At 42.4% G+C, this 18,120-nt stretch overlaps 1 protein-coding gene across 1 annotated transcript in view; it reads right to left on the reverse strand.

The window, feature by feature from the left end:
* Window positions 1-11,318: 11,318 nt before the first annotated feature.
* DYNC1LI1 (dynein cytoplasmic 1 light intermediate chain 1) overlaps window positions 11,319-18,120 on the reverse strand; it is a 61,647-nt gene continuing 54,845 nt past the window's right edge. The window contains exons 9-13 of the mRNA XM_082259467.1: window positions 17,791-17,850; window positions 17,650-17,691; window positions 15,618-15,738; window positions 15,333-15,476; window positions 11,319-11,705 (exon numbers count right to left, since the gene is read on the reverse strand). Coding sequence (XP_082115593.1) covers window positions 11,593-11,705; window positions 15,333-15,476; window positions 15,618-15,738; window positions 17,650-17,691; window positions 17,791-17,850 — 480 coding nt within the window. The 3' untranslated portion in view covers window positions 11,319-11,592. The remainder of the gene's footprint in view (window positions 11,706-15,332; window positions 15,477-15,617; window positions 15,739-17,649; window positions 17,692-17,790; window positions 17,851-18,120) is intronic.

Below are 18,120 nucleotides of genomic sequence, written 5' to 3' on the forward strand. Positions count from 1 at the left end.
AGCTCTTCAGCCATACCAAACGACGGGTTATCACCGCGACAGCAGATAGGCGTGCGGCTAAAGGGGCCTCATCCAAGGCCGCGTCACACAGGTACAGAACAGCCTGAATAATCTGGTCCACCATCTCCAAAGTAGTTGGAGGGGCGGAATCCGCCACAAGGGTGCGTCTGAGCACCTTGGCCCAATCTACCACAGCCTGAGAGACCATCAATGAGGCGAAAATAGGTTTCATCAAGGAACCCGCCACCATATAGGAGTGGCGAGCAAGAGATTCCATCCGCCTATCCATAGGGTCCCTGAATACCAGAGAATCCTCCGTGGGCATAAGAGTGGCCTTGTTCAACCTGGACACCGTGTGATCCACCGTAGGGGCCACGGACCAGCAAGAATCCGTAGGAGACGCAAAGGGATAAAGGAGTTGAAACCGTTTTGGTACCACAAAATTGCGCTTCAAATTGTGCCATTGTTCGTTCACCATTTCGTGAAACTCAGCGGGACAAGGAAACGCCTGTGCTGCCTTCTACGGGTCCCAAAGGAAGACCGCTTACCCGGTGGGTTGGGCTCACCCTCTAAATGTAGTGTATCTTTAACAGCGGTAATAAGCGCAGACATAGCAGCGCGTTCTCTGGCCGACCCAGGGGGGGGGGGGGGGAATCATCCCCCTCCTCATCCTCCGCCTCCCCTTCCGACTAAAAGGACTGAGACCCTTCAGGGGGTACACTGTCTATTGCAACCATATCAGACTCTGAATCAGAGGAGTGAGAAAGCCTAGGCCTTTTTCTAGAATCCCGTTCAGACATCAATAGATCCACCTTGGACGCTAACGTCGCTAGTGGAGAAGTAAATCGCAGATGATTCAGACGTACCTGAATCATCCACCAAAGCTGGGGGGAATTTGCTGTCCTGGGACTCCATAAAAACTTTTATGGCGCTGGCCCTTTAAATCGCAATAGCAGCGATCCCACCGCAATAGGGACTGAAATACCCCACAGGTAGGAATAAAACTGATAGCCAAGAGATATTCCCCAAAAAACAGCAATAAAAGACCCCCAGAAGTGTTACCACGCTTGCTGACGATATCTCTGCATGAGGAAAGGAAGTGATGTCACACCGCTAGAGGCTAAACAGGACTCGGGCTAAAGAAAAATGGCTGCCCATAGGAATCAACGGGAGGCTCCAGGAAAATGGCCGCTGAACACGTGTATAAAGCAAACCGCCACATGCAAGATGGCGCCCGAAGGGCGCGATACACTACTATAGAAAATGGCTGCTGAAGTGCTCATAGTGAAGCCAGAGCAGCCGTCCATACCCAAAATGGCGGCCCTGCGGTTTTTCACCGCTGTGGGCCGCCTACACATGCCTGTACCCCAGTAAAAGACACAGTAATAGTGCCTCAGGGGTTAGGGACCCCAACAACCCCCCACAGAGCGTCCTGGACGTGGTAGTGCCCCCCGCAGGGACCAGGAGGTATGCGAGCCTAGACACACAGACATGAGGGGAGAGCACAGACACCAGCAGACTGTCATCCCCAGACAGAGGCCCCACACAGAATGTACTCACCGATCCATTATGGCGTGGGCGCCTCTCTGCGATGGGAAGCCTCCCACCCCAGGTGGCGGGGGTGCCATCAGCCAAACAGGACTCTAGCAACGCACGGAACCGCGGTTGAGGCGGGCTTTTGTCCCTGAGGACAGGGACAGGTTGTTTGCGAGGCCAGGGCGTACGCATAGCCTGCTAAACGCTCAATGGCGGGCTGGGATTCCATAAGGTTCTCTGTCCTGGGACACCAGGACAACCAGTCCGACTCCCAGCTCCGCAAACGATGTAGTCTTCCGAAGATCCGACTAACTAAGCGCAGGAACAAATACAAATAAAAAGTTAGTAGTGCAAAGAAAACACTTAGCATAAAATAAAAGTAATTAAAACAGAAGAAAGGCTGAGACTGTATCCCCAGCACAGGGATAGCCTATCTTACTCCTAACTAGGCAGAAGACAAACTGAGTTGGGAATGCCGATAGCAGGGGGGTATTGGACCAGAGGGACAGCCCCCTAAAGGTGTGTCTATGTAAATTGCTTTGTTTCTAACAAGTCTTATGCCTAGCTTGCTCCTATGGATAAGAGGTCAATACCCATTGGTGAAGACTGTATGAGTGGGTGGCGACTGTCAGAGGACGTAAGAGAAATCTAATAACATGTTATTATTTATGGTATTAAGTTTGAACATGCACTACAGACACAGATTTAGCCATTGTGATACATAACCAGTGTTAATGTTGACGTCAAATGTAGTTTTAGTCATAGTCTTTTGACCAAAATGCCATTTTAGTTTTAGTTGTATTTTAGTCATCTGAATTGTGTTAATTTTAGTCATAATTTAGTTGTCTAAAATAGTGGTTTTGTTGATGAAATTAACACTGCTTCACTTGGGCTACATTGGTATTAGAGAGCTAGTGGTCCTTAGAACTATGCCCCCCACTGGCTATTTCAGCAGACAAGGATTTCCAGCAGGGCGGGTAATGTGTGGGGGAAAAAAAACCCTTTGGGTGGTCCCCCCGAGATTCATACTAGGACACCCTGCCCGGACGGAGCACCTTGTTTCTATGTTGAGGAGGAGCATGCAGGAGTTTTTCTTCTGTCAGCGGGCAATTACTCATCATGATTGACAAGGTTCTGCATCCCTAGACGACATGATAGACGGTTGATTTACATTGTAGGTTTTTTTTTCTGGGAATTGTCAAAAAGTGTGTTTTTGTATCCCTTTCACATGGAAAAGCCGGTATCTAGGGGCCACCTTATTTTAAAGGGGGCTTCCAGATTCTGATAAGACCCCAACAACCATTGAACCAGTGTTGTGGGGAAGAGGCCCTTGTTCTCATCAATGTGGGGAGGAGGTGCTAGGAATGGTTTGAAAGAAGGAGGGGGGTGGACCACTCCCCCCCCCCCCACACTCTTTGTTGGTCACCCAATCTGCATGTTTTGAGAAGGGTCTGGTATGACTTTTGGTGGCATCCAGGCTTTATTTTTTGCATCAGTTTTCCCCCTTTAAATTGGGTCTGGTGTGGAATTAGAGGGGAACCCTCTTTTGTTTCAAGGTTCCCCTTAAAATTCATACCAAACATAATCTAAGGGGGGACCCCACATTGTTTTTTTTTTTTCCCATGCTTTTTGTTATGACACTTTCAGGGGCAGTTCACATCAGAATGCAGTTGCAAAAAAAAAAAAAAAAAAACATGCTCCGTTTACATTTCTAGCACCAAGTTCAAAATGCAATCCAATTGTGATCTGCAGGGTGTCAATGTTGACATAATGATATCCCAAACGCAGTGCGTTTTACAAATTAATACATGCACTACTTTTGTTGCAGTCTGGTGATAATTTCAGCCCATTCAAATGAATGAGCTGCAATTGCATTACATCTGGATCGTATTTGAATCACACAGGAATGCACTCCGCTTTCCTGTACAGTTCATGGTGTGAGCCAGCCCTCAAAGTAAGCTTGTAACAAGTTCAAATTAATACCTTTTTCACATTTATACATGTTTTGCTTTTTTGAGCCTTGGTTCTGGTATGAATTTTAAGGGAGACCCAACATCGAAAAAACAACAACAAAAATGACATGAGGTCCCTCCAGATTCCATGCCCTTATCCAAGAATCCAGAAAGGGGGAGGGGGAGGGGGGGGGCAGGCAAATGACATCTTAGAGTCCCTGCTGCTAAGGGGAATACTATAGAACACAAGTGTCAAACACAAATCCCGCGGGCCAAATGCGGCCCCCCCCCATGCCATTTCATGTGGCCCTCGCACTTCTCCTGCAGCTCCGGCACCCCCCTTCTCTCTACCCCCACCTTGTCTCTGTAGTGGGCAGCAGAGAGGACAGAACTCCTTTGCAGCTGCAGAAAGGCTCGTCTTTGCCCACCCCCTCCCTTTCTCAGCAATTTGCAGCCGAGAGGAAGGCAGAACTCCTCCTACAGATCCTGCACCTCTCTGTGCAGCCACAACACTACCTTGCCTTTGCCACCCCTGGTCTCAGCATTCAGCAGACTCTGGAAGCTGAACTCCAGCCCTCCTCTGGTTCTCCTTCAGACCCTGCGCTTCTTCCCAGATCCACCCGCATCTTCTTCCTGACAGCAGCACAAGGTAAGGGGGTGCATTGTGATGTAAGGAAGGGTGGGCGACTCTTGACTTCTGATGGTGGGGGTTCTTGACATCTTGTGTAAGGGGGCGTGGGGTGTTCTGGACATCTAATTCTACAGATATAACTTGCCCTTTGAAGGCAATCATAATGCTGATGCGGCCCGCAATTAAATTGAGTTTGACACCTCTGCTCTAGAACCTTGCCCCTCTAGCACACAGCAGGTGTATGTTTGCCTATGATTCAGTGTAGAGGGGGTGTGTTCTTTTCCTCCACTGAACTCCCAGATTACACTGAAACTCTGTGCTTTAGCTGTGCAGTGTGTGACTTCAGATTGCCAACCCCTTCCTTCTACTGCTGAGCAACAGCCTTTGAGCTGTGTACTTTGTACAGACTTGGATAAGAGAGGGGCTGCAGATAAATTGGTAAAACTTCCGTAGGAGGATTTATTTAATCTCTGTGTATTACCTGGGGCTAGTCACTTCACTGGGTATATGTAAGGGTTTGCAAACACTTTAAGGCCCACCTGCTGCAAATATGTATGCAGCCAGTGGGAAATGGTTAAACGACACTTTAAATAGATTTTAAATTGTTAGTCTTGAAAATGCTTGATAACATATGGTGTTTTTTTTTCAGACTTGAGCTTGTTATAAATAAACAAGACACACAAAAGTTTTCATGGATATATATTTTTTTTTTTTTTTGCTGAAGTACAGTTTGGGAATAAACCAGCTTATTTGTACACTTTTCTTATACAAGGATCATTGCATGTCAAGTCAAGATTTGGAAAACCAAAGTCAAGATTCTTTAGAAACGAAAGTTGGCACTCAAAATATGAGTCATGGGATATTTACATGTAAAATCTGTGAGAAAAGAAAAAAACCATTAACCTAACTGATCAGTTCAAAATGTTAGAAGTTAACATGCATTTCTTTCACCAAAAGCCCAATACTAAATAAATATACAAATATATTATGGGAAGCTGAAACCCAACCCATGCAAACAATCAGCTGAATTAGCAATTCTGGGTAAATCAAGTCTATATGAACTGCAAATAAAACATGTTTTAATCACTGCTCTGTATAGAAGGATTAAAACTGTTTGATGGCTAAACTTTGAAGCTGCTCAGTGGCTTTCAATAACGTTACTAATTCAGACAGTTACAAGATTGTTTTACAAGCAATAGATATGATGTGCTGTCAATATTAATTAAAACGAAAAGGCTAAACAGTTAAACTAGGTGTGCATGTAGTGACTGTCACCTGTACTGTCCCTCCTTGTAAAGCCTCTGTTCAAAGCCAGATGAGAAATGAAAAGCATATACTTTTCTATGCAATAAAGGGCATATTTGCATAACTTATTTTATGATTAGTCTGCCATAAACAGAGATCTGAAAAGAACAATTATGTTCCTCCTGTGTTTACAGTTCTATAGCCCACAATTCGTACAGATGGCCTTCATTTAGGGCCGGTGTAACGTTAAAAAACCCTACCTCGTGAAAATTCCCTACCCTCGTCACTTCCTGTGCACATACGTCATGGAACAGCTGAGCCGCTTACCACTGCGCATGCTCACAGCTCCGGAGGGTAGGGAATTGTCACAGGGTAGTGTTTTGTAACGTTACACCGCATCAGCTGTTGCCGCGGGTACATTAAATCCTCTCCGCTGCAACATTAAATCATCTCCGCTCCAACCCCTCCAACTTCCCGGATCTCGGCTCCAAAATGTAAAAGTGACGGCGGGTCTATGAAAATATATATCACGGAGATCTCAGCTCCGTGAGTTATATTTTCATAGACCCGCGGCCGCTTTTATATTTTGTAGCCGAGATCAGGGAAGTCAGAGGGGTTGGAGCAGAGATGATTTAATGTACCCGCGGCAATAGCTGATGCGGTGTAACATTAAAAAACACTACCCCGTGAAAAATTCCCTACCCTCCGGAGCTGTGAGCATGCGCAGTGGTAAGCTGCTCAGCTGTTCAATAACGTAGATGCACAGGAAGTGACGAGGGTAGGGTATTTTCACAGGTAGGGTTTTCTCACGGAACACCGGCCATAGACAGGGCGATTTTCTTTCCTGCAACCACAGGATGCAGGAAAGAAAATCACTTGATTCCCCCATCAACCCAGTCAGTGTTGATGGGGTAATCCCTCTCCCAGAGCCATTGTGTTCGCACGACAGGGACGAACACAGTGATTATTGCTAGCGGCTATAAAAGCAAGAATAGATGATCGATCGATTCAGCAATAGTTGGTTGATCGATTCAGCCTGCTCATACATGCTTCAAATCTCGGCCGGTGCCTGCTGAACCGGCCAAGATTCGAATCGTCTATGGCTGGCTTAACACTTCATTGCCTTTGCAGCATTCCTATAGCCTTTCACAGGTCCCACAACTTGAGTGAAACAAAAGGGTTGCCACTTGTGACCACCTTCTGAAAATGCAAATTTCTTGGCTCTTTCAGATTTTAAATACTTTAAAGGCCCATTTAAGCCCCATACACACACGGGCAGAATAACGGGAGACATCGGCCGGTTCAAAAAAATAAAAATATGGCCGACATTCGGCCTGTATGTATACCAGCCGGTTCCGATAGAAGCCGGCTGTGCATGCTGGAAAACCAGCCGACTGGCTCCCAATCAGCGTTCTCAGACAAAGGCTGAGCGCGCATATTAGAGTGTTCTGGCGAGGGGGGTTGTGGGGCCGTCCTCCTGTCAGAGCACAACAGCTTAGGGGGGGAGATTACTGTACTAATGTTGGATCGTTAGTACAGCGGTTTAGACCGCAGCAGACGTTTTGTTTACATTCAACCAGCTGGGTTGAACGACAAAAAAAAAAAAACTCCTAGTGTGTACAAGGGCTTTACATGAATTGCGGTAACAAGCTTCTTACCACAATGCACTTTACATCCGCTGCCATTTATTTTGAATGACACCCTAATGCATGAAGACAGCACACCGTAGTGTATAAATTGTGACATGTCAGATATTCTGCATGTTTTGGTTCATTGACGGCCCTTTTTACTGCCTTAATTCAAAAAAGTAAATGGACCCCAAGTCAGTAAGCCAAAAAAAAGTTTTCCAGATTCATAATGTCAGGTCTCTTTACCTGTATATTAACCCCTGGTCAGCACCTTAAAAACTGATGCAATAAGGGCCTGTTTAGATCATCGCCTTAAAAAATAAACAAGCGTTTTCCTCAAAGTGCATAATGAGGGAGAATTGAAGAGTGGCGCAGGCTTTTTGTCTGTGCCACCCCTCTAAGCTGAGAAAGTGAAGCAGATCTTTATCCTCACAAAAGGGATTCAAGATATGCTTGGTGTTCCCTGCTGTGTCTGTGACGGACATGGCACAGAGCACAGTTCAGCTGGAGTTGCATGCTCAGGATCCCTCTGCCCGCACAGGCCTAATCTGCTTTGTTAATGTGGAACATGCCACTGCTCCATTATATTTGCACAGGAACGTTTTTGAATTCTCCCAAAGCACTTTAAGTAAATTATGTAAGACCAGTCCTGATTGCCATATAGATAAGCTCTGTACTTGAGCTTTAGTCTACATTGAAAAATCTAGGGGTGATTTTTGATGCTAGTTTAACCTTTGACCCCCTTTACAAAATGTCAGAACAGCTTTTTTTTCCCACTTGAGAAACATTGCTCAGCTGTGTCCTATACGATCATATACTGTAGCTGAAAAGCTGATCCATAGTGTGTTCTCCCATCTTGACTACTACAGTGCTCTACTCATTGGTGTACCTAAATACATTATTAAATCGACTTCAGTATGTACAAAATTCTGCAGCCAGAATCCTCACTAGGTCTGGTTCAAGTGACCATATTACCGCTATCCTGGAGTCCTTGCACTGGCTACCCTTTAGGTTTCCCATCGACTTTGAGATCCTCTTGCTCAGCTATAAAGCTCTTCATGGCTTGGCACCCTGCTACCTGTCCAAACTTTTAATAACTTACTCTCCCCCCTCTTGCAACATCTGCTCACCTACTTGATGGGAGACAGAGCCTTCTACTGCTATGCCCCAAAACGCTGGAATTAATTTCCAAAGAACATCAGAAAGTCATCTTCCCTAAACTCATTTGAAATAAATCAAAATTTTTTTTTTTTTTTTTTTTTTTAGACAAGCTTTTATGTAATTGTTTTTCCTTTGCTTTATCCTGTGTATTTGTGTTTTCTTAGTAAAGTGCTGTGAGTAGCTATCTTTAAAGGTGCTATATAAGAGAACATTTAGAACTATTATTATTTAGTGTGTAATGCAATGCTAGACACGTTTTGCATGTTTTCTTCCTGCAGGCAAATGGGAAATAACATGCAACTTGGGGGGGCGCTAATAAAATGCATATTGCGTTTTCAGTGTGATTCCATTGACTGTAATGAGATGGTTTAACGAAAAACGCACAAAAGATGAAGTGGTAATTTTTAAACAACACCACTCTGATTTGAGGGGCTTTATAGTCTTCATGCACTTTTGCAGCTCTTTGATCCTGCATAGTAGAACACATAATATACAATAGTGTGAGTGGGCCTGAAGAGACAGCATGAAAGCCAGATAACTAGTAGTTTCAGGAGGTAAAGCAAATGCAGCTTTAATGCTTTTATGGCAGAATAAAGTCAGGGCTGGCAGATTATGCTTGGCTTTGAACTTTAAACTTGAAGGAAAGCAGCAAATAAGTAAATGTTACGACAGCACACTGCATCCCCATTGTCATTTAGCAATTTGATTTTTGGTAAAATAATATTAATATAATTTTCGGTAATTACCCTAACCTTAATAAAAGGCCCGAATGAAAAAGGTATTAATAGACAGTTAGTTCCTTTTCTTGTTCAATAAATATCAATTCAGCTTCTGCTCACCTGTAACTTTTCTGCCCTGTGTTTGCTGTAGGAAACCCACAAAGCTGAAATGGGCCAAAATGCAAATAACTTTAGTGTTTGCACATTAGAAATGTATTTGCATTTAAAATCTGCAAAGCACTAGTGTATAGAGCACATGAATATCTTGTGTTTGCATGTATAAAAGATGCCTAACGCCCCACAAGGGGAATTTGCAGGTGCTCCACTTTGGCCCTCAGGAAGAGATATAGGGTGAACCATAGGTAAAAGTAGGGCTAACACTTGAAGAAAACCTTTGCTTTGCCCATGCAGGGAACCAAGACAAAATTTTCTTTAAAGCTTAGTACACCAGCAGTAAATATTCACCTTTCCACCCTCCCAAGACAATGGGAGCTAAGAAAATGCCTGCCACTTTTGAGTATGGAAGATCGCGTGACAGCACTAGTTCTTGGTGACTGGCACAGCATTGTCACAGGGTTGGGATACAGTTGGCCCTGTGTAAGCTCCAACTAGAACTTATACTGGGCTTGTATATTCCTTGAAAAGAGCAGCAGAGGAGCAAAGGAAAAGTGAGTATGTGTTACTGGTGGACAAACTTTTATAGAGAACATGCTGCTTTCTTTTGAATGGGCAAAGCATTTTAACAATATCTATGGGCCTGTGTGAAAAAGGTATTATTCGAAATTTTGTAGAGGAATTAGTGAAACCTCATGAGTCAGAGGCTGCCACATCCAATGACCAAATACAAGAGAGGAAAGTCTCCCTCCCAATGGGCTTTAATGCAGCCAAACTTTAACAGTAGATGTATAAAAAAAAAAAATAAACGGAATTTTTGTAAAATCTTACTGTAAAATTCCTTTCTCCGAGTCCTCCGACAGTTGCCGCCCCCATCACATACAGTCTTCCCCAATGTGGAGAGGAAGTCAATACCCCATTGGTGAAGACTGTATGAGTGGACGGCGACTGTCGGAGAACGTAAGAGAAAATACATTTTATTGTACAAATATGTAAAAATATTTAATAAAATTAAGGTGTCAATAACATTCTGGTTGTTCAAATACACTTTCATAAACAGTGTACCCCTAGATTTCAGCCATTCAACAATACATATACAACATTCTTAGAATATGTTGTGCTGCAATTTTCCAAACGCACAGGGAAATTGCGGCACAACATAATCTAAAAATTTTGTATATGTATTGTTGGATGGCTGAAAATTTAGAGGTATACTGTTTATGGAAGTGGATTTGAACAACCAGAATGTTAATGACACCTTGATTTTATTTAATGTTTTTACATATTTGTAAATTTAAACATATATTTTTTATACATATACTGTTGAGGTTTGGCTACATTAAAGCACCATGGAAGACATTCTTTTTTTGCATTTAATTACAATTTTTGCAAAAAAAAAATGCATTTTTTTTCCTGATTACATAAACTAGCAATTGGCAACTCTCGGTAAAAGAATGGTGCTCAATTTCAAGTTACCTATACAAATATATTCCCTTCTCTGGAATATGTAGCCAAAACTGTCATTAGTTATACTAACTAAATGGACTACTAAAATATATTAACATAAATAAAAAGATAGTTTATTCTATGCAGAGAATAAATACAATTTTATTAACTTGATTGTAGAAGACAGGACTGTTTGAACCATCATTGTAAACCAGTGAAAACAGCGGCTAGTGCAGATCTGTACATGTCAGACAAACATATCTGGAGACATTAGTTTAACACAACACACCGACTCTAATCTCTGCCTTTGTTTTAAATTATACAAAATGATCGTTTCAGTGCTTGCAATAATCTGGTATTAGAAATTCCCCATACTGTAGGTCAATGTATTGGCGAGCACAGCAGCAATATTTAGTAATGCCAGTTTTCTTTGCAAGACCAATTACCTGTTCATTGTCGTAAATCGTTGAAACAAGTAAAAGTAGAACTCCCCAAAGATGAAGAAGATGGTGAGTATATCATGTTACACTCATAAGTGCTCCCAAGGTGTACCAGAACGGTCCCAAACGCTGCAATTTCTGGGATATCTACCCAGAACCCTTATCAGCCCCGATGACAGACTAACTAAAGAATCCGCACCCAACGTAAAAAGATGCACAGGCTGGCAAACCCTGGATCAAGACAGGAGTGTAATTCATGCACTACTTTCAACTACCTCTGTTTGACTAAAGGTGGAAATATACTCAACCTCTTCCCCTCTACTTGTGCAACACAAAAACTTTACTGCGTTCAAAAAGGTTCTGCTTGTATTTGAAATTGGGAGCCCAAACATTAGCCTATGGGATTGCAATTTTTGCTCATCTATATTTTTCTCTTTAGAGAATTCTTTACCAAACAGTGGCTTAAACAAAAACAAAAGAAAACAATAATTACATATGTAAAAAAAAAATGTAGATCTGTGCCATAAAAAAACAGCAGTCAGTAATATTCATTATCCCGCAGGTTTTTTTTTTTTGTAAATTGGGATAAACATATCAAAACATTGTGTCTTTACTTTGAAGGAAAAAAAAAAAGTGTTTCTGTCTCCGCGGTTCCACAATCACTGAGGAAGGAAAAGGCAGAGGCTGTTTTACACAACTCCAAAGATGAATTTCCAGCCTTCAAGATGCTTCATTTTCTGTAGGGGATGTAGGTGATGTGGGGGAAACAAGATCAGGTTTACGAGAGATTCTATCCAGTTCAGCTTGGACGTCTGTTAACACTGGCTTTTGGCCTTTAAAAGAATGGATGACATGGTAGGAAGACATATTACTAAGATATTAAATATCATTAAACATTGTACTATATTTATCAAAAGAATGTTTTCATCCATGATGGATTTTTTGTTTTTTAGTTTTCAATGGATACCAGGGAGTTTAAGATAAGCAAAAAGCATTATCCTAGCTATGCTGTGTAAATTTCATGGACTGGATGGACCGAAATACAAACTGTAAAAGGTAAAGTACCAGTCTGGTACATGTTTAACCACCTCAATACTGGGCACTTAAACCCCCTTCCTTCCCAGACCAATTTTCAGCTTTTAGCGCTGTTGCAATTTGAATGACAATTGCGCGGTCATGCAACGCTGTACCTAAACCAAATTTGTGTCATTTTTTCCCCACAAATAGAGCTTTCTTTTGGTGGTATTTGATCACCGTCAGGTTTTTTCTTTTTTGGTGCACAAATAAAAAAAAAGACTGAAAAGTTTGAAAAAAAAAAAAAGTTTTTTTGTTTAGGTTATAAAATTTTGTAAATAGATATGTTTTTTCCTGCACTGATGAGCACTGATGATGACTCACTGACAGGCACTGATGAGGAGACACTGATGGGGTGGCACTGATATGCAGCACTGATGGGCACTGATGGGTAGCACTGATATGCAGCACTGATATGTGGCACTGATAGATAGCACTGATATGCAGCATTGGTGGGCACTGATAGGCAGCGCTGATGGGCAGTGATAGGCAGCACTGATGGGCAGTGATAGGCAGCACTGATGGGCACTGATAGGTGGCACTGTTGGGCGGCAATGATCGGCACTGATGGGGGGCACTAATGGGCACTGATGGGGGGCACTAATGGGCACTGATGGGGGGCACTAATGGGCAATAATGGGCACTGGTGGGCGGCACTGATAGATGGCAATAACAGCACTGGTGGGCAGCACTGATAGATGGCATTGGTGGGCAACACTGATAGGGAGGGCACTGGGGGGCTCTCTGAGCCCTGTTTGCCATCCCTGGTGGCCATAGTGGGCATCCCTGGTGGTCATGGGTGGGCATCCCTGGTGGATCTAGTGGCACCCCCTCACCCCAGGGCTGCACTGGTAATCAATCATCTGATTACCAGCACAGACCCCCCCTGTGATCAGTGAGTAATTAGAAATACTCACTGATCACCCCGGCTGCAGAACCGATCCTCTGATCTTCTCCTCACTGACAGGATCTGTCAGGAGGAGAAGAGATCGAAGCCGTTACAACGGCTCTATTTACATTACATGACGGCTGTGATTGGACACAGCCGTCATGTGATCAGGAGGGCCAATCACAGGGCCCTCCTGCCGAATGATGTTGCTCTGTGTCCGAGGGACACAGGCACATAGAGATCACGCCGCTGCGCATGCCCGCGGCAGCGCGATCTCTCTCCTTCTGAAGGACGTTCCGGAACGTCCATTCAGAAGGACGAGACTCCCGCCCGGCCGTATATGTACTATGGCCCGGGTGGGAGGTAGTTAAAGTATGCTCCGATAGTATGACTGACTAGTCTGAGGATTTTCATTTGTATCCTGGACCTGTGTTAACAGATTTTTGTTTACGTGAGAACTGCTAACCTCCCTATACAAGTCAATAGGAATGAAAAAGCAGCTTGAGGCAGGTTAGAAGGCATAGGCGTGCGCACAGGGTGTGCCGGATGTGCCTGGGCACACCCTAATCACCTAGTGCACATTAGCATTATGGCTTTATTTGCCAGTGAGGAGATGGGAAAACTCTCCCTCTTACCTGCTCTGCCATAAGAGATGTGTCTACGCACTTCTCTTTCACTGTGCCAGCAGGCAGAATAATGTACGGGGGCCATATACATGTAGGCACACATGCATGTGTATTTGAGCTTTGGGGGGCACACCCTAATGCAATAGGCTGCGCACACCTATGTTAGAAGGTGGTCAACTGCAACTGTCAATGAATCTCAGAAGCTTCTCAAACATACATGCAAGCAGAATGCACTTGAGAACAACTTGCATTTGGCCAATTGGCACTAACCTTTGGGCTCTCGCTTTCACGCATAGTAAAGTTTACCAACTCTCCAAAAAGCAATTTACAGTTCCAGAGGCATTTGAAAGGCAGTTCAGACACAATATTTTTTCCCCCTGAACACCTTTTTTAATGGATACGTTCACTTTTTTTTTTTTTTTTTAATAAATGCACATTTTTTTACAGGTTAAAAAAAAAATGTGCATTTACTAATTTTTTTTTATGAGCCTGAAAAGCATCCTACCAGTGATCAGCAGATTGCTGGTGCCATGCAAGACTCCTGCAGACAGTCAGCGTAAGCTGTCTGCCCCATACATCGCACAAGCAGTCAGCTTTTTTACTGACAGGAAGAATCAATGAACTACCACAGCGCTCAACAGCACCATAGTAGTTTATTAAGAACTAAAAGCGGACATCCACAAGGGATGTTGTACTGGTAATTTATTCATTTCACAGAACTCTGTGAATGAATGATACGACCTTGTGGGAGGAACCCTGCACCGCCACGCTCTTTTCAAAAAGTGACAGCTGGTATGAGGAACCTCTCCCCCGTACCGCTGTCACACAGAGAGCTCGGATTGCCAAGCCGCTGCAGGAGCGGGAATATGTTACATGTTCCACCCTATAAATGTAATCTGTTCCCAAAAGGTGAACTTATCCTTTAACCATTACACAGGATTACGGTATAGTAAAATCATGTTTGGGGGTGGTCCTGCCAAACACAACATGTTAATAGATTACTGTGCTGCAACTGTGGCAATGCATACCAACATGACCACTGGCGCTTGGTGGTCAGGAGGCTGTAAAAACATGGATCAACCACCTGTTTTTTTTGCTGCACATGTGAACAAGGCCTTTGTCTATTAGAATTCTTCTGCTACATATAATCCATAGATGTTTTGGCTTGTCTCCTAACCATTAAAAATTCTATATTGTATTACTTTACTTTTTTGGGGATTTTCTCAGATGGTTGTGTTCTGTGTGTGTGTATTATGTTAAATATATATATATATATATATATATATTTTTTTTTTTTTCCTCTGTATTATCTTGTTTCATTTCCTGTAATCAGCCCTCAGAATGGGGAATTTATGCAACTGCAAAGATGCAATGGCTATCCTCTCTCAAAAAAAAAAAAAAAAACCTGGATTGTTCTATTGATCCAATTCTTTTTGGCAGGAGCCTGTGTCCCAAGTTGCTGCCTATTAACCATGCTTTTTTCTAAAACATCAAATGTCAATTTTTTTTTTTTTATCTCCAGCATCACTCTCAACCCAACTTGCAGATAGTCTGAACAAAAAGGCTTTCCCCTGTGGTAGCTTTTGATTGCCAGCATAAACCCAGCTCCTATAGAGATATGCAGCAAATTTGAATACTATCATGCTTTTTTGTTTTAGGGACAACAATAAAATGTAATAATATGCAACTGTAGTTTACAATGGTAACACTACTATACATACTTTAGATGGCAACAAAGACAGCAACCTATTATTAAGATTTGAGAAGTCTATCACCTTGGCCCATGTAAAGAACATAGATTTAGCTTTTTCCAAGTTGTTTTTATTTATTTGGCATTTGCATTGATTAAACTACCACTTATAGGAGAGTACCTGGTTTTTTGGCAGATGTTGGCAGGCTGTTGCCTCCAGAATTTACTGTAGGGCTGCCTGTACCCCCAGGCCCAGGGGACCCAGTTTTCTTGCTTAGTAAGCTGTTAAAGAAATTAGCAAGCACTCCTTCACTTGTTGTTCCAGCTGTGATGAGAAAAGAAAAAAATAGCACTGCGTAAACTGCTGGCACTATGTAAATCCTGTATAATAATCATACCAACAATTGGTTAAAAGCAGACATTTTACTTCTCAAATATTTCAAGCACCAGCTAGCTGATGAGATACCTTTCATGTTGGGATCAATTTTCTTTGTGCCAGCAGGGACAGGCGACACACTGGTAACGTTAGATGATCCTGATCTGCTGGGTGTCCTAGGAGACCCTCCAGGAACTCTTGGAGACGCATCCTAAAACAAAATGATATTTGAGATTTGCCATGACACAAAATAGTTTTGCTCAGCATATTTTAAGACACAGTGCCGAGGAAGCTGTTGGTAATATAAATTAAATATAACAAATGCAATTCGTATTTAACATGTGACTGTACATAAAAATGCATTTCGGTAAATAAAAAAAAAAAAAAAAAAAAAAAGAATGCTTACACAGAAAAACCCAGATAGATAAAAGGATTTTAGGCGGAAAAAAAAAAAAAAAAGTAATTGTGCATTTTACTGCTTGCATAGTAGATTTTGTACTTATTTTTAGTATGTTTCTAATGGGTGGAATGGGAGCCAAGTTTGAGGGCTCTCAATGTGGAGGCTCAGGGAGTGATGAAACGGTTTAACAGGCAAAAGAAAGAAGACTTCCCAGTCTGTTCCTTCTGCTGAGGAATATGGGTGTTCTTGCCCACCAATAGTATCCTTGATATTACCATGAACCAGTTCAAGAGGCATTTCTCTCAAAGGCCAAGAAGATTAAACACTTCTTGCGCAAAGGTTCCGCAGTCCAGCCAACGTGAGCTTCAGAAATATACTGATATGAGACACATACAAGAAATGGCACAAAAGGTTTCCAACAAACCATCACAACTGAAGTCTTTACTACTACATGTGCTCCATGAGTAATAAGTAAGGGAGCAACAAAAGGCAGCAGTCAGATCGCTTAGGGCTTCGTAAACTCATAGCAAGGATCAGGTGAAAAGCAGGTCCTACAAGAAAAAAATCAGGGCTCTAGAGAAGACTTTGAAATTCTTATAAGTTGCATCCTTGAGGGCAGGTATATCCTCCAGTGGAATAGTAACTGTCTTTTTAAGACGGGAAACAACTGGATCCACAGTGGGATTGGACCCCTTTTGCACAAAATCCTCACCAAACTAAAACAAGACAAATAGGCCCTCGGGGGGAGGTTATTAGAACATGGGTTACAAACCGGAAAAAAAAAAAAAATTATGCTATTGGACCAAGGTACCAGTGGCGAGTCATGAAAATGGCAGATGAAGTACAATTTACGCTCTCAAAGCCAATGTGCAACAATTTTTATTTAAGACGTCAAAATACCCTCAAAAACATTGGCAGAAATCGCCAATAAACTCATAAATAATGTTCATAACCCTGTCTGTGCATAGTTGAAAGCCAAATACTACCCAAATCAGGTATACTATATTGAAGTAAACCGAATCAAGTGCCATACAAGTAAATATTAGGGAATAATTTGGTGCCCTTAAGAGTCGGTTCACACTGAGGTGACACGACTCCTTACTACTTCGGGGGCGACTTGTGCATTACATTGCACCACGACTTCGGAGCGACTTGCAGGGACTTCACTTAATGGAAGTCTATGCAAGTCGCTCCGAGGTCGCCCCGAAGTAGTACAGGACCCTTTTTCTAAGTCGGAGCCACTTGTGTCGCTCCTATTAGAACGGGTCATGTAGCGGTCAATGGACCGCGAGGGAGCGCGACTTGTCACGCTGACAAGTCGCGCTAATGTGAACCGGCTCTAAAAGGACATAGGAAAGGCTGCAAATGTATCCACTTCCTCAGAAGAGTGGACCATGTATTATAACCTTTTTGCAAGCAAACAGAGCCTAATTATGAGTTATAATATTTAACTCCTCAAGTTTAAAATCAATGTCATGGCAAGCTACCCATAAAAACGACACAATCTGTGGCAAACTCTGTCTTCTTTAACCAATGGCCTATTTCTCTGTTAGTGGACCAATAAACTTATATAATAATAAAATAAATTGTATACACCCTTTTCACTTTGCAAAAGAACGTGGAAAATTTTGTGTAACATTCCAAATTGGCAAACAGAGGTCACAGCAAATATATTGAATATATATTTGCAGAAAATGCACTATTCTATAAAATAAAACTTACTGGTCGTCCTGCTGAAGATGGTGGTTGTTTTGCCAACTGTGACTAGAAGAAAAATAAATATATAAAAAGCTTATATTAGCTTCTATCAGTACAAACTGATTCTGATTTATTATTTAAATGGAAATAGGAGAGTATTTTTACCTGCTGCTTCATAAGGAATACCTGATCATCTTCTGCTACAATCTCCTTCTCATGCACAAACTGTGAACAAGCACAGTGCAAAAATTAAATACAGTGAAACAGACATAATAAATGACTTCATTTTACTAAAGTGTATGTTTGGGGAAAAAAAAAACACACCAGTTGATCCTGCCAAAAATCCAGCAAGCTCCTCACTTTCTATAATGAACTGATAATAATACCAATGCCGCACTTAAATTCCAAATTATGTTCTAAACCTTACTTTAGTTCTCTTCTGTTGGAATAGCACTAACAGAACTCCTTCGCCCTATATTCGAGGCAAAGGGGAGA

Source organism: Pelophylax lessonae, assembly GCF_965119305.1.
Source record: "Pelophylax lessonae genome assembly, chromosome: 5".
Lineage (NCBI taxonomy): Eukaryota > Metazoa > Chordata > Amphibia > Anura > Ranidae > Pelophylax > Pelophylax lessonae.